The following is a 23,873-nucleotide window of genomic DNA, read 5'->3' as shown; positions in this document are numbered from 1 at the left end:
TAGAATTAACGAAATATATTTTAAAAAATTAAAAATATTCACCATTAAAAATTTAATTAACTTTCGATCACATATTTTTAAAAAAAATATTTTATTAATTCTAATTTTTGATACGATAAAAATTTTATTATAAAATTAAAAATAATATAAAAATTTAATTAAAAATTTTTAAAATATAAAAATTAATAAAATAATTAAACTAAATTAATGTTATTGTTATAAAAAGTGCAATTAATAGTTAAAAAAGAGAAATAAAAAATTAATAATGAAATTAGTTCTCAAAGATTCAAAATCAATTTAAATATAAATTTATCTATTTTATTTTTTGTCCTGAAAATATATATTAAATTTATAAATTAAAATTTTTTATTAAGAATATAAAAAAAATAAAATTTTAATATATTTATTTTATATTTATTAAAGGATTAACTGTAGATATCAAAAGCATAAAAAAAAGTCACCAAAAACAAAAAAAGCATAAGAAAAAAGAACAAAATCCCATCCGTACGTGGGTTTCTGCCCCTCGCGTTTGGCACCGAAGTGAGAGTGAGAGCGAGCTGAGAGTAAAGTACACGCACAACTTAACGACATGTGAGTTAAAGAGTCTCTAACAGAAAACGATGTCGTTTTCAAGTTTTACCAGGCCCACTCTACAAAAAACGTCGTCGTTCCGTATACAAATTTTATTAAATTTCCTTTTCTTTATAATTTATATTATTACTCCTATTTATTATTTATTATTAATATTAATTCTCACTCTTCTGTCTTCTCGGTTCTCGCCGTTTCGCGTTAGCCAAGCGCATCGAGTCTCTCTCTCCAAACCTCTTTCAATTCTCTCTCTCTCTCTCTTTCTTTCTCTCTCTCTCTATCCTCCGTTTCTCTCTCATCGTCGCGCCTTGTTCGCACAAAATCTCTGGATTTCTCTTCTATTTCCAGCGATCGATCTTAATTACTAGAAGAACCCTTCCTTTTTCCCTTTCCTTCGCCGATTATTCCGATTAAAGAGAAATTATTCGCCACCTAAGCCCTAAAAACGAAAAAGAGAAACACCACACTTGCCGTCTCTCTTTCTCTCCATCGGTTAGTTTTTTCTTTCCTTTGTTGGATTGGATTGTACAGTGTTAGGAGGAAGAGGGAAAGATCTGAGGGGCTTGATCTAGGGTTTTTCGATTTTGTCGTTGGTTTCTCTTTAGCACTCCATGCCGATTGTTCGAATCTAGGGTTTTCATTTTGTGCTGGTGTAGGGGAAATTCGACCTCGAATTGATGTTTCTTTTCAGGGAGAATTGTGGGATCGATGAAGATGGAGGAATATTATGCATGGGTCCGGTTCTGAGGAGTGGAAACACAGCCGGCACATGTGGCCCAACGCCACTGCTGTAGCCCCCGATTCTTCACCGTCTCAATTTATATGCAAAGTATATACATATAGCGAAACTTTCTCTCTTTTTGAGTTACGTCTTCAATGAAATTTACGAGTTTCCACTACATTTGGTGTTCGTAATGCGTTTCTTATTGGTTTTTGTCCCATATTTTTTGAGCTTTTTGGTATTTTTTTTAATGGAAGCCCTAAAATATCATTTGAAAATCTGAAATTTCTATCATTTCTGTTGTCTTGTTGTTCTTAGTCATTTTGGGTTATCTTTTCGTTCAGGAATTTGTTGTCTCTCGGTATTGATTTAAAGTTTTTCAAGTTGTTGTTGCGTACTTAATTTATTATTACTCTCGGGCTATTCATTTGGAAATTAATTATATTTCTGAGGTCTTTGAAATTTAGGGGTGGCGAACTATATGTATAGGTTTGGATTATTAGACAGTATGATGTGCTATTTTGTGGAAGTTCTGCGAGTTTTGCTAGTTTTTTTGTGTGAATTAAATTCTCCCCATAGTAAAATTTGTGAATCTCGTTAATGGGACATACCTTTTTCCCTTCTCTTCAGACGTTTTGCTGGTTTGTTGTTGTGTGTGGTTTGTTTGAATCTTTTTCTCTGTATTTTTCAACTCTGGTTTTGCCTAGTCTAGAGGTTGGTTTTGGTTTTATAAGTTGGTTTCAATCTGATATATTACCAAAATTAATTTAGATAAGCATTCAAATTAAAAGTTGCGATGGGAAGATTTTGGTTATCGTGGGTTTTTTTATATAGTAGATAAAGTGATAAGTTCTTTGTTTTTCTTGGATTACTGTTGTGTATTTTACTTATATGTTTTCGTTTTCCGTTTTGGAGCATGTCCCAACCCCAATGCGATAGCTCCTTATTGGTTTACCTGTTGTTCTCTGCTTAACATATCAGTACTCTTCATTTTCATTTCCACTCTTCATTGTTTGATATAGTTTCATTAAAGTTATATCTATACATTTAAGTTATGCCTAATTAATTGTAATGATCTCATTGTAGGATGGACGCAAGATTTATGTTGGTGATTGTGCACTTTTCAAGCCACCCCGGCATTCCCCACCTTTTATTGGAATAATTCGCAAGTTAATATTTAATAAAGAAGAAAGTCCAACTTTAGAAGTTAATTGGCTTTACCGACATGCTGATGTGAAGCTTACCAAGGGCGTATTGGAAGCTGCCCCAAACGAAGTCTTCTACTCATATCACAAGAATGAAATATCTGCTTCATCATTACTCCATCCGTGTAAAGTCGCGTTCCTTCGTAAAGGTGTTGAACTTCCTTCAGGGATATCTGCGTTTGTCTGCAGGCGAGTGTATGACACTGAGAACAACTGTATATGGTGGCTAACCGATAAGGAATACATTAATGTAAGTTCTCCTATTTCCCGTGTCTGTACTTTTCTGGTGTATATTTCTTTCTCATGATTTTATTGATGAGTCTTTTTGTCTATTGATGTAACCAGGCTGTTCCGGAAGAAGTTGACCGGTTATTAGACAAGACAAAACTAGAAATGCATGGGGCAGCGCAGTCGGGAGGCCGTTCTCCAAAACCTTTGAATGGTCCGACATCAACACAATCTTTGAAATCTGGTTCTGATAGTGTTCAAAATAGTTCTTCCTTTGGTACACAGGTTAAAGGAAAAAAGAGAGAAAGGGGTGATCAGGGTTCTGATTTATCTAAACGAGAGCGACTATTTAAAGCAGAAGATGGGGATTTTGGCCCAGTTAGATCTGAGAGCATGTTGAGGAGTGAGATCAGTAAAATTACTGACAAAGGTGGGCTTGTAGACTTTGAAGGAGTTGAAAGACTTGTACAACTCATGCAACCTGATGGTGCTGATAAAAAAATAGATTTGGGTGGGAGAATAATCCTTGTTAATGCAATAGCAGCAACCGAGCGTGATGATTGTCTTAGCTGGTTTGTACAGCTCAGGGGTTTACCTGTGCTGGATGAATGGCTCCAGGAGGTTCACAAGGGAAAAAATGGTGATAGTAATACCCCTAAAGAAAGCGACAAATCAGTTGAGGAATTTTTGTTAGCCTTGCTTCGTGCATTGGATAGGCTTCCTGTGAACCTTCATGCATTGCAAACATGCAATGTTGGGAAGTCTGTTAATCATTTACGCACTCACAAAAATTCTGAAATTCAGAGGAAAGCTAGGAGTTTAGTAGATACATGGAAGAAACGTGTTGAGGCTGAAATGAATATGACCGATTCGAAATCTGGTTCTACACGTCCTGTGTCTTGGCAAGCAAAACCGGCAGCTTCTGAGATCTCTCATGTTGGAAATAAGAAAACTGGAGGATCTGAGAATGCTACAAAGGGATCTGCAATTCAATCATCAGTATCCAAAAATTCATTGGCTAAGCATGGTTCTGGGGAAGCATTGTCCAAGTCTTCTTCAGCTCCTAGCTCAATTAAATTGATGACTACCTCAATGGGCTGTACCCCTAAAGATCAGAATGTGAAGGCATTAGGTGGTGCCCCAGCATCAGATCAACCTCTGACACCTATCAAGGAGGAAAGGAGCAGCAGTTCTAGTCAGTCCCAAAACAACAGCTTATCTTGTTCTAGTGAACATGCAAAAACAATTGGGTCTTGTAGGGAAGATTCTAGGAGTTCCACTGCTGTGTCAATGAGTGCGAGCAAAATACCTGGTGGTACATCTCGAACTCGGAAGTCAAGCAATGGAGTACATGGGGCTGGTGTTGCACTTGCTCAGAAGGAGCCCATCTCGGTAAAAGGCTCTACTAGAAACTCACCTTCTGAAAAAGTTTCACCAACTCGAGTTTCCCACGAAAAATCTTTTGATCCGCCACTTACTGATCAAGGGAATAATCAACGCCTTATTCTCAGACTGCCAAATACTGCCCGTAGTCCTTCAAGGGGAGCAAGCGGTGCTGCTTCTGAAGAACCTGCTATTCCTTGTGGCATAGCTTCGCCTCCTGCCGACAAGAATGAGTCTCGGGATAGAAGAGTTAAAGGTAAAAATGATGGTTTGCATACCATTGTTTCATCAAATGTGATAACTGATGCCTGTGCTTCTAATGAAGGTTCAACTGGCTGTGAGCATGGTAAGGGCTCTCCGATAGCTGATGAACAGGGAAGGATTAATGAAGATGGTGATCAGGTACCAGAAACATCGAAACAGAGTAATCTGTCATCAGGATTTATTTCCAGATCAGGGCAGACATATGCTGCTTCTTTAAGCCCTATGAATGCATTAGTTGAAAGTTGTGTCAAATTCTCCGAAGCTAGTGCCTCTGTCTCTGCTGGTGATGATGGGATGAACTTACTTGCTACCGTAGCTGCAGGCGAGATATCCACATCTGGAAATGTCTCTCCTCTGGCTTCACCTGAGAGGAAGTCTCCTGTGGTAGATGAATCCAGCTCTGGCAATGTTTCCAAGTTAAAGCATCCGGGTGAAATAGCTGCTCACACTGTTACACAATCTGATAGAAGGGCATCAGCAGAGCCTCTGTTGAATGCTGTTGATCCAGTGCAATTTAAAAATGATTCAAGGCACCCTGTGACCACAATATCACGTGGTTCTGCTGGAGAAGAAGCAAATTCAACCAGTTGTAAAGAGAAAACTGGTGATAACGGGCCCCAAATGAATGTCTCTACTGCAGATTTGTCACAAAATGCTGAATCTCCTCGCATACGGCCAGAAATTGCTGAGAGTGCTTCTGAAACTGTACCACCAGCTAAAAAGGAGACTCGGGAAGAGCCTGGAGGAGAGAACCATTTTCATGTGCAGAGGGATTTTGGAAGTCAATGGGTTAAACCCAGCAGTTCAGACTCTAAAAAGGAGATGGTTGATCACTTGGATGAGGCAGTCGTGAAGAATGATGAAATGCTAGTTTCCAAAGAGACCATTGCAGGTGTAAAGATTGAAAAGGAGTTAGGTGAAAAATTACTCGAGTTATCTTCAGATGTAGGTAAGGATAACAAGATCAGTACAGAGGTTACTGGCGTATCAGTGCAAAAATCATCTGTTGCAGAAAGCAGCGAGTCTGTAGAGTTTAAAAAGGTGGATGTGACGCCGCCTTCTGCTTCTGGTAATTCTTTGATGGCATCCAGGGATGAAAATGCAAATGAGATGAAGCTGGCTGCCACCAATCCTGATGAAAAACCGATGGATCTAGAATCAACAGTTCCTGCTGATGTTAGCGGGTGTGACAAAGATAATTCAGGTCTGAAGGAGATTCTTGGTCAATGTTCTGGATCATCAAATCCCCCAGCGTTGTCCAAAGTTCCCGGGAAAGAAAATGAAGTGTCTAAAACTTCTGTGTGCAACTTAGATGGAAAGGAATCTGATGTTGCAGGTGAGCAGCATGCCCACAGTATTCATCCATCCCTCACTGTTGCTGGGTCTGATGCAGGTGTAATATTAGACTTCGATCTAAATGAGGGCTTCGCTGTTGATGATGCTAGCCATGGGGAGATTGTTCGGCAGGAAGAACACACCACATCATCTGCGGTCCATAATCCTTGTGCATTGCCTTTTCCCATTTCATCCATCTCTGGGGGATTCCATACAACAATTACAGTGGCATCTGCTGTCAAGGGGCGAGTTGTTCTACCAGAAAACCCATTGCGCAGTAAGGGTGAACTTGGATGGAAAGGCTCTGCTGCAACAAGTGCCTTCCGGCCAGCTGAACCTAGGAAAAATTCAGAGACACCGTCAACTACTGGAGATATTCCTTCTGTTGATTCCACATCTTCAAAACAAGGCCGTGCTCCTTTAGATTTTGATTTGAATGTTGCTGATGAAAGAAGTTTTGAGGATGTAGGTTCCCATGGTTCTTCAGAATCTGGGCCACCTGATCGCAGCACGATGGGACTTGATCTTGATTTGAACAGAGTTGATGAGACTCCTGATGCTGTTTCTTACTCTATGAGTAAACTGGATGCTCCTACATTGCCAAGTAAGTCTTCACTGTCTGGTAGGTTATCTAATGGTGGAAGTGTGTCAAGAGACTTCGATTTGAATAATGGACCAGGCCTTGATGAAGTTGGCACAGAGGTCCCAACTCGAATTCAGCAGATGAAAAATAGTGCACCGATTCCATCTGCCATCCATGGTACAAGAGCCAACAATGCTGAATATGGGAATTATTCATCATGGTTTCCCCCAGGAAATTCTTATTCTGCAATTACTGTCCCTCCACTTCTTCCTGGTAGAGGTGAACAGAGTTATGTTGCAGCTGCTGGAGCACAGCGGATAATGGGTCCCACTGGTAGTGCAGCGTTTGGTCCTGAACTCTACCGGGGGCCAGTGCTTTCATCTGCTCCTGCTGTTGCTTACCAACCTACTGCAGCACCCTTTCCATATCCAGGAGGATTTCCATTTGAAACTAGTTTTCCATTATCTTCAAACTCCTTTTCTGTTGGTTCAGCAACATTTATTGATTCATCAACAGTTGGTGGACTTTGCTTTCCTACTATGCCGTCGCAGCCAGTTGCACCTGGTGGTGTTGTCTCCTCAACATATCCGCGTCCATATGTCATGAGTCTTCCTGGGGGTACAAGTAATGTGATTCCTGACACCCGAAAATGGGGAAGTCAAAGTCTGGATCTTAATTCAGGCCCCGGTGGTACAGATACAGACAGGAGAGAGGAACATATGAAGATGTTTCAGGTGGCAGGTGTCTTGAAGAGAAAAGAACCTGATGGTGGTTGGGATGGAGCTGATAGATTCAGCTACAAACAGCCCTCATGGCAGTAGGATCATGGCTCTTCAAAACTAATATAGAAGTGGAGGTGAGCTTATTGTAAACTTGGCTCTGTATCGTTTAACTATTTTTTTAGATTGATCATATATATTAGTTTTGGGGTAGTACTTCCATACAAGGTTGTTAAAATGGCAAGCCAGCACGTAAAATACCTGATCTGTGGTATGTGCTGAGGTATTTGATTCTGATCCTAGGAAATAATCCATTTGATATCAGTATAGAATTCATGAGCTTGCTCTTAGAAATTGTGCAATCAGATGATTCATGCTGCTGACTGAACCACCATTTTCTGTTTGAGGAAACCTAGGCCCCCTTATTTCTGTTCAGACTAGGAGCCGTGCACTATTTGTGACCTTGTAATGTTAGCTTGCTTGTATGAATACTACCTTCGATTAGTTTGAGGCTTGTGGCGGCTTAGTGTCTTAGATGTGGAGTGAGTGTGGGTAAGAGGGTATTAATGTTTATTTGAGGAGTTCGTGGCTGTTTGTCCACATACTTGCTTTCTCTACTTTTATGGGCCACATTATATTTTTACTCTATAAAGTGCAAAAAATTTTTGGCTTCCTCCTTCAGTATATTTTTGTCTTTTAAATTTATGGATTTGAATCTTAGTATCTTACATAAATTTGAATTCTGACTCGGCATATTTATTACTCATGGTAACTTAGGGGTTAGATATTGGTTTTGATTTTACTATTGTTTTCTTCATTTATGCTGATTAGTATTCTTAATTTTACTAATTTATTAGTTAGCTGACCCTTCCGAATCTGTGTAGTGTTGATTTTGGTAGTCTTTGATTCATGAAATTGGGTCTTGGCAGTCTGTCAAATTACATTGATGCTAATGCATGCCTTTGATGTTCATGTAAGATCTTTATGATTTTTCTGACTGGAGTCGATTTAAATAATTTGGGGTATGTTCGGACATACCTAGTAAATGTTTCCTATGATGCCTACCAAAATCTCGTTCCACTTGTTTTGAATATTTATAGCATTTGCACTATGCTCTCCCAAATAGTTCAGTCTTCCACTCATATTGAGCCAATTTGTTTTGATTTGGTGTGTGCAGTTTCTTTTTTTACTGCTGTGTGGTTTGAAGCTCGTGATTTATTTATCTGTATCCATTCTTGCACCTTGCAGCTTTTTGTGGAAAGTGCTGGAAATATTGATGATAATGTTTGCATGCCCAGTGTCAACTGTGTTGGGCCATGAAGAATGAGCAGAGATGGTACCCTTGCTGCTGACACACTTGCCCGTCGTTAAATGACTCTTAAAAGCAATCAGTGCCTCTGATGGCTGATGCAGTTTGTCTTGTATGATTCTGCATACAACAAGCCGTTCCCTTTCAGATAAGATGAAAGGAGGTTCGATGTATCAACTGGCCTGGGTTTTAGGCCAGTTTCAGATCATTTGTTTCCCATCCTTTGCTTTCAACTTTGTTAAACACATGGAATGCGACAGCTGCTGTTTTGGAAAAACTAGGGGAGGAACCTGAGCTACACTGTTATAGACCCCTTAGGCCCATAGCAAGGGAAACTCTTAAAGGCTGTTCAAGAAAATGAGGAAGTTCTCCGGAAAGGCTACAACCTTGTATTGGTGGTTCAAAAGGAGGATAAATTCACAGCAGGGTGGATAGGCAATCTGGCGAATGCTGCCTAGAAGATTGTACAGCCTTGAAAGCGGCGTTATGGGGGGATCTTGAAAGGGCTGGAGTTAGTGAGGGATGACTCGCAGGCTTCCTTCAAGGTCATCAACAACAATCACTCTGGGAGTGCTAGCAACAAAAGAATTGGGGAGCTGTTCTTTGTTCATCCGCTGTGCTCGCAAAGTGAGTTGGATCAAGGATTCCATTTTTGAGATGATCCCCCCCAAATGTATCTTGTCTGTGGATGATAGAGGATACATGGGTTGCCTTGCCCCGCAGAGTAGTTGTGGTGTAGTTTCTGTCTGGGCTTCGGCCTTCTTGTAAACCAAAGAAAAATAGGATGCTCTACACTTTCTGCTTATTGATGATAATATAGTTACAGGTTAGCAATCATGGCCAACGTACGTGTCACCTCTCTCTTTCTCAATGTTTTGTAGTGTGATTCGAGTTCTTGTTAGTGGCTTATTAACGAAATCTTGTTGGCTAAACTCGTCCTTCTCATGGCTCATTTGATTTATTTTTAACATTAATTTGATCAGATATCCTTGCATTAATGGTGCAAGTGCTTTGTTCTTGTTCATGAATCACCAATGTATCTCGTATAAACCAATCTCAGACTCATAGCAAACACAAGGATTCCCATTATCCAATAACAAAATGACTTTCATTCTAAATCTAAATAAATTTATGAAATAAACAGACATATTGCTTCGTAAGTAGTGGCGGGCGTATTCAAATTAGGTTCATAGTTCTTTTGCGTGTTCGATGCCTTTTAAGTTTTCAGTGACCTTTTACTCAAATAATTAAAATGGAAGAAAAAATAAAAAAGTTCTCAACAGTTTCACCACTTTACGTCATGATGGTATGGATTCACCTGAACTGGTAATAATGAGGCATTATTGTGTGCTGCTGACTTGTGAGTTCTAACCCCGTTTGGGGCATCATCCCCACGCATTAACTAGCACCAGATGCCGCCTAAAATGTAAAGAATATAGCCTATGACGTCAACGAAATAGAAATATTTATTTACTTTTCTAAAGTATTATATTGTATAAGATTGCTTGGCGAATGGCTGAATGCTGACCCCATTTACATATGAAAAGGCCTGCAAACCGCCCCCCACGTTGTCTTCAATCTTCTTTTTTTGGGTCTAAATTAGACAATTTTCAATCTTAAGTATTACACAAAACACCTACATATTTTTCACACACTTACCACACATTGCAGCAACAATTAGGAGATTTTTTTAATCAATTATAATTGGTGGGAATTATAATTGGTGGGATTCGAAACCGAAACTTTTAGGTGAAAAGAAAGGAAAGAAAGACTATGTCATTTGAGTTATAATTCGTTGGTTTCAATCTTTCAAACGTGTTAGTATAATATTATTATTTGGCCTTAGCTTGGTTCAACTATTTGGAAGTTGAGAAGGACTGCATTACGTAGCAACACATTCACTATCAAAAAAATTTTAAAATAGAATTCAGATCTGCTATAAAATAGCCCTTAGTATATTGAGTTAGGGAATACGGTTAAAAAAAAAGGTTAATTCAACATCACCTAGCAGAAAAATTGTTATAAAATAATGAGGGTCAAAGCTTATTGCTGCTGGGTGTTGTACTGAACAAGACAAAGTGGAATTAATGTAGGTTTTAAGGCACAAAACCGTGACACATTGAGGCCAATTTACGCGTTAAATCAAAAGGTTGGGATTGCGCCGTGAAATTAGGGTATCTAAATCTAAGGACTAGTCCATCCCTCAACAAAAGCACACATTCAACGTTTCCATGTGTCATAATATTCCACGGAGTATGTTGCTTGAAAACACCAAAAGTACTTTGCTCATTTTCTGTCTCCCTATTTTATAATTAAACGAAATTTCTCACATATATACAATAATACAAATCAGAATAAAGTGATACAACTAAGGTGGGTTCTATGGTCAGAGGTAAAGTAGTTAAGAGAATGAAGAGGAACGCTTAAGCTATATGTTATTTAGGGATTTTTTGGGTGAATTTTTAAATTTTTTTTATAAAAGTTATTACGAAAATTAATTTTTTTAAGTTTTTAATGCATCAAAGTATTAAAATTTTTTTATTATTATATTTTTAAAATATACTCTTAGAACACAAGTTAGTTAAATAATCGAATATTATATTGAAGTTCCTTATATCGTGGGTAAAAGTAAAAAATGGTAAATAAATGTGGTATTAAAATATGACAAATACAAATAATTTGAACCAAAAGATATGTTGTGTAAGCGACAAATATTATAGATTATAAAAAACGGTTAGTAAAACAATAGTCTAAGCTTATTTTATTTAACATTCATTAATTTTAATAATAATTAATAAATATTAGATAAGATAATTTTTTTTACCAAACATTTTCGTTATTCGATAACAAATAACAATTATATTCACTCAAGGGAAATTAATCAGATATTTAGTAATAAGAAATCGAATAATGGTCGAAAGACATAAAAAGAAAGAAAAAGCTAAATATGTTAATTATTTTGTAGCAATCGGATGTTAATTATTTATTCTCATTAATGACTTATATACTAGTCCTAAAAAGGCATAGGGACAAAACTTTCATTATTCCATGGTTTTTAGTTTTTCCCCAATCATCAGTATTTGGATTATTCTCATTGTTCTCTAACCTTAAACCCCACACAGGCTCCCTCAATTGTCCTCTTGTGTCTGTTGATGTTGGCCAAGAACAACATGAAGAAGTCCTCTACTACTTTTCAGGATAAAAGAGAGAGATGCGTCAAGAACATACCTTTGATTCTCTCCTCTCTCTTCATTGCTTCAATTCTCTGTTTGTTCTTTCTCATTTCCCCAAAACCTTTGACCCTTCTTCCCAATCAAGGCCCTGATATCTTTGATGATGATCACCCCCAACATAATAAGCAAGAAAATCTTTCTCAAACAACTAAAGTTTCCTCATCATCATCCAATTCCAAACCACAAAAAGGTATGTGGTTACAAAATTCAATAATATGATCATTCATTTTGTCTTGGTCAATGTTGTTTAGACCTTGTTATTAAGAATTTGACTAGTTCAAATCAATTGCCTCTCCAACTTTTCCTGTTGTTGGATAACATGATCATATACTTTGTCAATCTTTCTTGTTCAATTTTTTTTTCCTTTTCAGAAGAAAATAAATGTGACCTATTTAAGGGTCATTGGGTTCCATCATTAGAGGGAGAATCATCGTATTACACAAATTCAAGTTGCACAACAATCCCTGATAGCAAGAACTGTTTCAGACATGGGAGAATGGACACTGATTTCCTTAAATGGAAATGGAAGCCTCATGAATGTGAGCTCCCAAGGTTCAATCCAACATCATTCCTCAACATTGTTGGCGGCAAGAAAATGGCATTCATTGGTGACTCTGTTGCTAGGAACCACATGGAATCCCTCTTATGCCTTTTGTCACAGGTCACACTCTAATTTCTTTTTCTGTTCATTTTATTTAATAGTATAATCTAATTCAAATAATTTTATTAATGTAAGCAGAGTTTGGGGAGTTAAATCTCAATTTGGCCCCTAAAATTTGACTCGATATTCAGAATGACTCCACAATTTTGTTAGCTCCAATTATAACCCTAAAATTTGTAATGGTGATTCTGGTTTATTTCTGTGATCATCTCCGTTAGCGAAATGTTGATCTGACGCAATTGCATGACATGATGAACATACTTAAATGACGGCACATTGGTTTCGCACCCAAATCCTTTGGAAACCACGTAGTGCGAATGTTTTCTTAATATTTTGCAACTTATGATCATCATAGTGAAAAGAAAGAGAGTTTTAACTCACAAAAAAATGAAACGACGTGGTTTCTAAAGAGTTTAGGCGCAAAACTAATGCGCCGTCGTTTAAATAGTGTCTACCGTGTCATGTAATTGCGTCAGATCAGCATTCTGGTGATAGAGATGATCGCAGGAACAAGTCAGAGCCACAATTGCAAATTTGGAGTTCTAATTGAGACCAATAAAATTATGAAAGTCATTTTGAGCATTGGACTAAATTTTAAAGGTCAAATTGAGATTTAACTTGAGTTTGGATGTTAAAAAATTTCCAGCTGCCATAATTACGTTTGTGTTTAAACATGGGAGTTTGTAAAATCACATGACGAGAAAAGTTTTTGTTCTTTTGTTTGGGATTGATTAGGTTACTTCATATTCCTTGCTTACACTGTAAGGGGAATGTGATTCTTGAAACAGTTCAACTACGTATCCTTTAAAAGTTGTACAATATTCAGCCTTTTATTACAATAATTTTAAAAAAATAAAACAAACATATCTAAAAATTTTAAATAGATTTAGTGTCTTTTTAAAATTAAATACACATTCAAAATACAAACTAAATAAAACTAAAATTTAAAATTTAAATTTAAATTTTAAATTTCTATTTTAAATTTAATATACTTAATTATTAATATATTATAATTACAATTTAAATACACATCCAAAAATCAAATTAGTTATAATTCAAAATTTTGAATTTAAAATTTTAAAATAAATCTTAAACCGTTTTAAAATTTTGGATGTGTTTCAAACATGTTTTGTATATAAGTCAATAATTCTAGATGTGTAATAAATGAAAAATAACCAATATTTACAAACATATATTTTAATAATTTTAAAAGCATTAATGTTCAAATAAGTAACGATAAAATTCAACAAATAATAAAAAAATGAGAAATATTAGATGAATTTTATCGAATAAGATATAAAAAAAATTAATTTTATATTTAATGTTTAAATTTAAATTTTTGATTTATGATTTTGGATGTGTTTTAGAAATATTTTTTGTATCACTTAATAATTTTAGATGTGTTACAATTGAAAACAAAATCGAATTTTTACAAACAAGCATTTTAATACTTTTAAAAGCATTAATATTAAAATAAGTAACGAAAAAATCTAAGTATTAAAAAAAGAGAAATATTAGATGAGTTTTTCTCGAATAAGATATAAAAAATTAATTTTATTTTTAATGTTTAAATTTAAATTTTAGATTTATAATTTTTGATGTGTTTTAAAAATATTTTATGTATAATTTAATAATTTTAGATGTGTTACAATTGAAAAAAATTAATTTTTACAAACATACATTTTAATAATTTTAAAAGCGTTAATATTCAAATAAGCAATGAAAAAATTCAAAAAAAAATAAAAGAAAGAAAGAAAGAAAGAAAAAAATAAAGAAGAAGAAAAGAATATTGATATATACACTGATTATTTATTATTTAATTCAAATATTAATATAATCTTATTAAAATAATGATGAATGAGTTTTGAGTTAGTATGTAAGTCACTCGAAATAGAAACAAAATAGCACGACTCATCTAATAATAATAATAATAATAATAATAATAATAATAATAATAAAATGTTAAATATGAAATAATAAATTTACCTGTAGAGAAATAATACTCTTCTATGAAAATTTTTGTAAAGAAGAGAGAAGAAAAAAAAAGAACGTACACGAGAGAGGGGAGGGGGACGTGCAAATAAATAAAAAACTAATAAAATAACTATTTTATGAAGTAGGTAGGAAGTTAGAGAAATTCTAGTATTTGAAATTTAAATTAATTTTAATTACAACATATTTAGCTATAAATTAGGAATGTCTTTTAACTAAAATTTATTTAAATAATATTATTTAAATTTAAAGGCTGAATAAAGGCTGAATTTTAAAGGACACATAGCATTTTCCTTCTTCAGTTCAACTACGTATCCTTTAAAAGTTGTACAATATTCAGCCTTTTATTACAATAATTTTAAAAAAATAAAACAAACATATCTAAAAATTTTAAATAGATTTAGTGTCTTTTTAAAATTAAATACACATTCAAAATACAAACTAAATAAAACTAAAATTTAAAATTTAAATTTAAATTTTAAATTTCTATTTTAAATTTAATATACTTAATTATTAATATATTATAATTACAATTTAAATACACATCCAAAAATCAAATTAGTTATAATTCAAAATTTTGAATTTAAAATTTTAAAATAAATCTTAAACCGTTTTAAAATTTTGGATGTGTTTCAAACATGTTTTGTATATAAGTCAATAATTCTAGATGTGTAATAAATGAAAAATAACCAATATTTACAAACATATATTTTAATAATTTTAAAAGCATTAATGTTCAAATAAGTAACGATAAAATTCAACAAATAATAAAAAAATGAGAAATATTAGATGAATTTTATCGAATAAGATATAAAAAAAATTAATTTTATATTTAATGTTTAAATTTAAATTTTTGATTTATGATTTTGGATGTGTTTTAGAAATATTTTTTGTATCACTTAATAATTTTAGATGTGTTACAATTGAAAACAAAATCGAATTTTTACAAACAAGCATTTTAATACTTTTAAAAGCATTAATATTAAAATAAGTAACGAAAAAATCTAAGTATTAAAAAAAGAGAAATATTAGATGAGTTTTTCTCGAATAAGATATAAAAAATTAATTTTATTTTTAATGTTTAAATTTAAATTTTAGATTTATAATTTTTGATGTGTTTTAAAAATATTTTATGTATAATTTAATAATTTTAGATGTGTTACAATTGAAAAAAATTAATTTTTACAAACATACATTTTAATAATTTTAAAAGCGTTAATATTCAAATAAGCAATGAAAAAATTCAAAAAAAAATAAAAGAAAGAAAGAAAGAAAGAAAAAAATAAAGAAGAAGAAAAGAATATTGATATATACACTGATTATTTATTATTTAATTCAAATATTAATATAATCTTATTAAAATAATGATGAATGAGTTTTGAGTTAGTATGTAAGTCACTCGAAATAGAAACAAAATAGCACGACTCATCTAATAATAATAATAATAATAATAATAATAATAATAATAAAATGTTAAATATGAAATAATAAATTTACCTGTAGAGAAATAATACTCTTCTATGAAAATTTTTGTAAAGAAGAGAGAAGAAAAAAAAAGAACGTACACGAGAGAGGGGAGGGGGACGTGCAAATAAATAAAAAACTAATAAAATAACTATTTTATGAAGTAGGTAGGAAGTTAGAGAAATTCTAGTATTTGAAATTTAAATTAATTTTAATTACAACATATTTAGCTATAAATTAGGAATGTCTTTTAACTAAAATTTATTTAAATAATATTATTTAAATTTAAAGGCTGAATAAAGGCTGAATTTTAAAGGACACATAGCATTTTCCTTCTTGAAACCGATCCAAATAAACGAAAGATTATATATTAAGGATGCGGCCACATATAAGTATAACACTATTATGTTCATATATCATAAATAGACATAAAAATGGAATTAAAGCAATTTAAGCCCCTAGAATGATTTACAGGGGAAGAGTTTGAATAGTATGTATAATATTTTAGATTCAAATTTTATTGCTGTTAGGTACGAATTCGCCGTTAATGTTGATGTAAAGAGAATAAAAAATATCTATAAAAATATAAAATCACTTATTAAATTAATCATTTCGTAATTATGTATATTTATATAATCTTTAAACAAATTAATTTTTCAATAAATAATTAAATGTTTCACAACAAAATAATTAAACTTATTGTAAATGAATAATCAAACTTTTTTTTTTAAACAAAAGATTATTTCTATGTAGTGGATGATTGGTGTCATGGTGATGTCCATGGTTAAAAAAGAATAATAACCACTTTTGAGGCTAAGGTGCAAAATAATACTTTTTAGGGGGTCATGCCAAGAATAATAGTATTGTGAGGTGCAAAAATGTAATAAATGAAAAATAGAGAGCTACTTAAGTCATAAGTTGATCTCCGTAGTTAGATGTGATCAATTTCCTAGTATTAATATAAATTTTGATGAATGATGTTTATTTGTACTATTTGTAGAGAAAACAAATGCTATTAGCATCATTTGATGTAAAGATGGTTGTTGACAGTAGTTAATTGAAGTTATTGACCAATTTAGTTATGGTTGCCAAAAGAAAAAGTATAAGGAAATAATGTTTTAACTAACTTCATCAGGCTATTTTTATTTTTTGAAATAACTTCTTCTCCCTCCCTCTTTTTAAAATGCTTCTGTTTGTTGTTATAATTTGTTATTTGGATTTTTATGATTCGACGTTTTAAAATAGGTAATCCACTTTTCGGTGGTCAACTTTAGTCTAAATTTGGATGTTTTTCTAATGTTAAATTTTGGATGTTGATTTAGTTGATCTGGGGATTTTTGAATTTGTGTGCGTAAATGGAATTGACTTGGCCATTGCTTTAAGAGAAAATTCTATTTTCTTCTTTTAAAAGATACTAAAATAACATTCTTTTTTTTCTATTTATAAAATGTATATTTTTTTGTAAAAATTTTAAAATTTTTTTTTAATTTATTTTAAATTTTTGTGTTAACTAATGTTAACTTTATTCATTTTTTTAAAAAAAATTATTTTTTACAAAAATACATTTTAGCAAAAATTTATATTTTTATCACTAAATTTTGTTTACTAAAATATCTTTTAATAAATTATTTTTTATTGATTAAATTGTACTTTTATCAAAATATTTTTAAAAAATTTGATAATTAAATTTTTTTTCTAAGATACTCTTCAATAATTTTTTTAATTATTAAATTATGATTTTATCAAAAATTTTTGTTAACAATTATAGTTATATTTTATTATTAATTTTTCGATATCAATATATATTATTTTAACATTAAATAAAAAATTTTGGTAAGATTATTTTTTGATATCAATATATATTAATTATTATACATATTAACAGTGGTAAGATTTTTTATTTAATGTTAAAATAATATATATTGATATAAAAAAATTAATAGTAAAATATAAAAATAATTGTTAACAAAAATTTTGGTAAAATTATAATTTAATAATTGAAAAATTATTGAAGGATATCTTAGAAAAGAATAATTTTAATTATTAATTTTTTTTTAAATATTTTAGTAAAAAAATAATTTAATCAATAAAAAAATAATTTATTAAAAGATATTTTGATAAGCAAAATTTAACGACAAAAAATAAAATTTTTGTTAAAGGGTATTTTTGTAAAAAATAATTTATTTTTTCTTAAAAAATAGATAAAATTAACATTAGTTAACACAAAAAATTTAAAAGAGATTAAAGAAAAGGTTTTCTTAAAATTATAAGAGAAAAAAATGTATATTTTATAAATAAAGAGGAGGAGAATATTATTTTAATCTTTTTCGAGAGAGGAGAGTAGAATTTTATTTTATAAAAATTATGTTGGATTTTGATTGCTCTTGTTTATATTATTTATTGTTAGTTTAGGTTTTGGGTTTATTTTGTTTTGAAAATTTGAAACTATATTTTACAGTAATTTATTTTTAGATATTATTTTATTAGTTGATTTTGAATATTTTTCTAGGATTTTATTTTGGATGTTCATTTAAATTATCATAAATTTTCATTCCTAAAAATATAATCTTTTTATTCTTTATTTCAAAATAATATTGGATTTTAGCAATCTGATAGTTGATAAATGACTGTTAATAAAGTGGTACCGGTGAACAAATAATGAGATAACACCTAAAAAAAATAAGAGAAGAGTGGAAAGAGAGAATAAAAATGTGAAGAAGGAAAATAAAATTAAAAAATTTTAAAATTAACTTAAAAAATATTAATTTCATAATTGACCTCTTTTAATGGTTTTTATTATTTTAATAGTGATTTTATTTGATTATTCAAGTCACTTGAAAAAGTAATATCATATACCATTATTTTTTGGCAAAATATATAATATATTCATTTGGTTGGGTTTTTTAACCATGTATATTTCATTTCCTTGAGTATTATATGAATGACACTTTTTTCGGATAATATTTTTAAATATAAATTCTTTTTTGGTTTGACAAGAATATTGTATTAGCCAACTAAAATATGTTTTCTAACATAAAATACGTTTTTTCTTGTTATATTAGCATTTATCTTTTTTTTACTATTTAATAACTCAATGATCTCGATTTCGACAGTTCTATCGATATTTTATTATTGAGATTTGATTTTTGTTATTATTTTTAGGGGAAACAATTATTTATATATATGAACTTTGTGAATGTTGACAAAAATATTTATCAAACAAAAAATTAATGTTATACTCATGAAAGATAGGTTCCGTATAATAAAAATATCTAAATTTTAATTTTTTGTTAATTTTTTAATAAAATTTTCAAATTTTTTCTATCATTTAACTTAACATCAACTCCACCACCATCTTTTCTTTCCAAATCTCAAACTTTCACAACTCTCACCACGATCAACACCTCTCTTAATTACCATTGTCTTTTCTTCTTCTCACTCCTTCGCCAACATCGACTCTCCCATTACCTGCGTCAAGAACTTCCCTTGAAGCTGCGACGTTGTCCTCGAAATCTTGAAAGGCTATGTTAGATTAAGCGGCACAATCATCACAAAGTTGTACTACGCTTTCTACTACGATAATTCTAAGACTTTGATTTTTTTCATTGAATAGCTTTTCGTTGCTATTTTTTTCGTTTTCCTCCAAACTGTTTGTTACATAAACCCCGTTCATCAGCACAACAAGTTTACTATCTTTTACAAGTTCTTTTAAAGGGTGATGATGGCAGTGCTGGTAATAGCGACGGTGAGTGACGGTGGCAGCGAAAAGGAGGAGAGAAGACAGTGGTAATCAGGAGCTTAGGAAAGGTGCTAGTAGTGGTGAAAAAAGGTGCTAATAGTGGTGAGGATTATAAAAGTTTGAAATTTGAAAAAGAAAATAATAGTAGAGTTGAGATTAAAAATAAAAGAAAAGAGTAATTTAAGAATTTTATTAAAAAGTTAACAAAAAAATTAGAGTTTAAATATTTTTATCACATAAAACCTATCTTTCATGTATATAATGTTAATTTCTTTATTTAATGAATAATTTTATTAGTGTTCACAAAATTTATAAATACAAATACTCATTTTTTCTTATTTTTACCACACCCTTATGCCATGTCAATCTTGATATGAATACCATCAATCCATCATCATATTGATCATATTTGTGTTTGGTAGAATCAAAATGGGAAGAAATGATGAACTAGAAATAGTAAATATTGACAACATAATTGTTTCACTTAATTATGTAGTTATGTCATGAACCATTTTCGATTTTTCCCTTTAACTTATCGGCAACAAATATATATAATCATTCAATAAGGTGTTGAATATGACAAATGAATAATTGGGTACATGTGATAGGTAAAAGCTTATGACAAATATTATGTTTAACCTATACTTATTCTTTTTTTTTTAAATATTCTAGAGGTTTTATAGTTTTTTTTTTTCAATTCGTAAATAGATATCTATAAAGGTTTATAATCAGATTTTTTGTATTTTATAAAAAAATTTAATTAAGTCATTGTGAATAATAAATACTCAAATAACAAATTAAATTATATTATTATATATCAAAGTATATTTTTAATTAAAAAAGCTCTAATTGTTTCTTCTTTGCAATTATAGAATGTATGATAGACGAAAACATTTCATTTAAAAATTGTTTTCTTTTATTTATAAATTAGAAGGATGATTAGGAGAATAATTTAAGACTCCCAATATTTTTTGCTAAACATATCAATGAACTAAAAAAATTTTCTAAGATTAAACACATTATCTTTTAGTATGTTAATTCGGCATTATTAAAAAATGGATTGACATACTCTCAAGTTTCCATTCATTGATCTTAGGACTAGATTTTATGAAGGTATTTATCAAAGTTTATTTTTTATTAAATAAAACTCTAATTATTTGTTCTGTGTGATTATAAAAAAGTATAAATGAAAAGAATAATTTAAAAAAAATTGGAAACAAATGTTTTATAATTTTATTTTATGAATTTAAATATAGATTAATAATCAAGAGTCTTAATTAATCCTCTAATTATACTCATACTTCATAAATGAATAAGAATTTAAAAATATATATATTATTTTAAAAATTAAAAATATAATTAGAGAAATAGTTTAAAACTCCCAATCATTTTCTTGAATATATCAATGAACATTATTCTAGTTTCAAATTTGGACATTTTTCTTAGAATATTTAAGGTTGGGAGTTGAACGTAATTAGGGGCTTAGGGAGGAGGAGGTGGTGGTTTAGAGAGTAGCGAGGAGGTGAGGGCTGAACTTGAGGTAGAAAAAGACTTTTACAAGGATGAAATGCCATAGGCTTGTTCAAAAGTTACCACATACAAATTAATAGAAAATGCTTTTTGCTATTTTGGCATAGCCAATAATTAATAATTTCAAAAAATGTTTAAACGCCGCTAATTTTAATTTATATTGACCAACATCTCTAGTTAGTAATCTAACATTTTTAATTTAGTAGTTTAATATTATTTTTTAACTAACATTTTTAAATATTATTGATTAACTATTGGACAAAAATAATAAATTATGTTTGTCCTGTAATATTTTAATTATTTTCATATACAATATAACTTACAAATTTTTTTATAATTAAATTATTGGCCCGATAAATAAAACATAAAAAGATTCATAATTTAATCTGATAATAAAAATTAATATTTAAATAAGAATTTATTTTTATGTAAACTAGTGTAAAATAAATATTAAGGATAAACTACAAAAAATACATCCAATAATTTTATTGTAGAAAAAAATATACTTGAATTTTGTTATCGACAAAAATCTCTCAAATAGTTTAAAAGCGCGACAAAAATACCTAACATTAAATATGTATTATCAAAAAATGTTTTAGAAATTGAATTTTGATACGATTTTTTGTCATAATTAGAAAAGTGAGATATTTTTATCGTTAAATTTGGTGATTTTTTGATATATATTGTAACTTTTTTGTCACTAACCAATAATACTTTTAAAAAATGAAAAAATATAGAGATCAAATTTTTATTCAATTTTTGTGTGTATATTTTTTAAATAGTCATCTAAATATTCCTATAAATTTTGGATCAAAGCCATAAGCGGTTTGTTAAATATAAAAGTCGTTTGCCACTTACAGAAAAAAAAATATTTTTTTTGGTATTTTTGTCGCGTTTTAAAATTATTTGAAGGTACTTTTATCAATAACAAAATTTGAATGTATTTTTATCCGTGATAAGATTATTCGGGTATACTTTTAGCAATTTACCATTAGTTTTTATATTCGTTATATAAATGATTATTTAAAAAATCGAATTTAATTAGATAACTGTAGGTATAGGAAATCAAAATTAAATCCTTTATATCATTACTATCTTTGTTAGCATATAAAGAACATCTTTCATACATGAATGGGAGAATGTGACAATTTTGTATGCAAATATTCACAGGAGGATACTCCAAAGGATATGTACAAGGACCCAGAAGACAAGTATAGACAATGGTACTTCCCTAAGCATGATTTCACCCTAATGATGATTTGGAGCAGATTCCTCATTGTAGGAGAAGAAAGAATTGTGAATGGCACAGGTTCAGCATTTTTGACCTTCACTTAGACAAAGTAGATGAAGATTGGGCCAATATATTCCCTGAATTAGACTATGCAATCATCTCAGATGGACATTGGTTTTTCAGAGTAATGTACCTTCACAAAGGTAACAAACTTATAGGATGTGTATATTGTAATGAACAAAATGTGACAAACTACAACATAGATTTGCCAATTAGGATGGCATTTAGAACAACATTCATGCACATAAATGGATCCAAGAACAAAAAAAGAGGGTTGTTAACAGTGTTGAGGACATTTGCACCAGCACACTTTGAGAATGGTGTGTGGAACAATGGAGGGTATTGCAATAGGACTAGTCCTTTGAGTGAGGCTGAGGCTGATTTTGGGAGCTTTGATTGGCAATTGAGGAGTATTCAGTTGGAAGAGTTTGAGAGGGCAAAAAGGGAAAAAGGTGAAAAAAGATTATTTGAGATTTTGGATGTGACAAGGGCAATGTTGATGAGGCCAGATGGGCACCCTGGAGATCATTGGGGTAACAAGTGGATGAAAGGTTATAATGATTGCACTCATTGGTGTTTGCCTGGTCCTGTTGATTTGTGGAGTGAGTTCTTGCTTGCTCTTCTTATAAGATCACAACTTGGGATTTTGACTTCTTGAAACATGAGCCTCATACACATATATAACTGCATTTTTATATATAGTTTTAGGAAATAGGAATGGTATAACCCATATAAACTACATTCATTTTGTATTTAACTACATCCAAATAAAATCACAAATGTAATGTTTTTGTTTATGAGCCAACTTGGTATATTTAATACAAAATGTGTCATATATATATATAATGGTATATGGTAGTTACTTTGTAACTTGTTTTTTGAAGGGTAAAAGCATCTTGAAAAAAATATTTTTTTTTTTTACCGAACATAAGGAAGCTCGAACCCGTAACTTCTTAGATGAATATGGATAGACTATGCTATTTAAATTATAACTCATTAGCATCTTGATAAAAATATTTTAAAATGAAAAAACTGATAAAATAATAAAGGATTAATTATTATTGAAAGGGGTGACTACTTCTAACTAGGATTTGGTGGGTGGAAGTTGATTTAAAAGTGGGAATTGTGTTTCACTGGATACGATTTATTTGAGCCGGGGTCGAGATTATAGGTTTGGGTAATTTGTTAGTTTAGGAAAAAAAGGCGGACTTTTCGGACAAACATGTTTCATCGTGTACTCATATCAAATTTGTCAAAACATGCGAACTAGACAGTACTGAATTAGATGGATTTTTTTATGATGATGATTTTAAATTTTTAGTTTGATTTATTTTTTTTAACAATTTAGCGGATTTTGATCCATTTATCACCCTTATATACGAGTTGTACTACTTTGATTAAAAACTTTTTATGTTTAATTACTCTAATTTAGTCGTATTTTATGCGTTAAAAAATTATAAAAATTCGTTAATTTAAGTGTGTATGGCTCATTGTTATAAGCAAAAGAGAATACTAGTATTTTGTGTTTCTTTAGAGGGAATGCAAGGATACTAAACTAAATTTTAGGAAAAAAGTTAGAGTAAAGGACAAATTCGTCCCTAACATTTTTTTCCGCAGACATTTTTGTT

The 23,873-nt window shown here is 30.8% G+C and overlaps 3 protein-coding genes across 16 annotated transcripts; all 3 read left to right on the top strand.

Annotated features, from left to right (window-relative positions):
- The first annotated feature begins 736 nt into the window (after nt 1-736).
- On the top strand, nt 737-9,353 carry LOC112802511 (uncharacterized). 14 transcript variants are annotated; one of them, XM_072237752.1, is made up of 6 exons: nt 756-1,080; nt 1,280-1,417; nt 2,396-2,764; nt 2,860-4,381; nt 4,451-7,163; nt 8,325-9,353. In XM_072237752.1, the coding sequence occupies exons 2-5, from the start codon at nt 1,316-1,318 to the stop codon at nt 7,126-7,128; spliced, it is 4,671 nt and encodes a 1,556-aa protein (XP_072093853.1). In that variant the 5' UTR covers nt 756-1,080; nt 1,280-1,315; the 3' UTR covers nt 7,129-7,163; nt 8,325-9,353. The 14 variants fall into 14 exon arrangements, with proteins under 14 accessions (XP_025701543.1, XP_072093853.1, XP_072093849.1 ...); XM_072237748.1 differs by having other exon boundaries at nt 8,275-9,353; XM_072237751.1 differs by having other exon boundaries at nt 8,204-9,353.
- A 2,008-nt stretch (nt 9,354-11,361) lies between these two features.
- Nucleotides 11,362-23,050, top strand: LOC112802509 (xyloglucan O-acetyltransferase 4). Its single transcript, XM_029298544.2, has 3 exons — nt 11,362-11,758; nt 11,940-12,229; nt 22,125-23,050. Exons 1-3 carry the CDS (start codon nt 11,488-11,490, stop codon nt 22,287-22,289), a joined length of 726 nt encoding a protein of 241 aa, XP_029154377.1. The 5' UTR covers nt 11,362-11,487; the 3' UTR covers nt 22,290-23,050.
- Nucleotides 22,373-22,903, top strand: LOC114924103 (xyloglucan O-acetyltransferase 4-like). Its single transcript, XM_029298751.1, has one exon. It carries the CDS (start codon nt 22,373-22,375, stop codon nt 22,901-22,903), a length of 531 nt encoding a protein of 176 aa, XP_029154584.1.
- Nucleotides 23,051-23,873: the final 823 nt, after the last annotated feature.

This window comes from Arachis hypogaea, chromosome 5 (genome assembly GCF_003086295.3).
Source record: "Arachis hypogaea cultivar Tifrunner chromosome 5, arahy.Tifrunner.gnm2.J5K5, whole genome shotgun sequence".
NCBI classification, from domain to species: domain Eukaryota; kingdom Viridiplantae; phylum Streptophyta; class Magnoliopsida; order Fabales; family Fabaceae; genus Arachis; species Arachis hypogaea.
The sequence above is the reverse complement of the archived record's forward strand: the minus strand, read 5'-3'. Positions and strand labels throughout refer to the sequence as shown.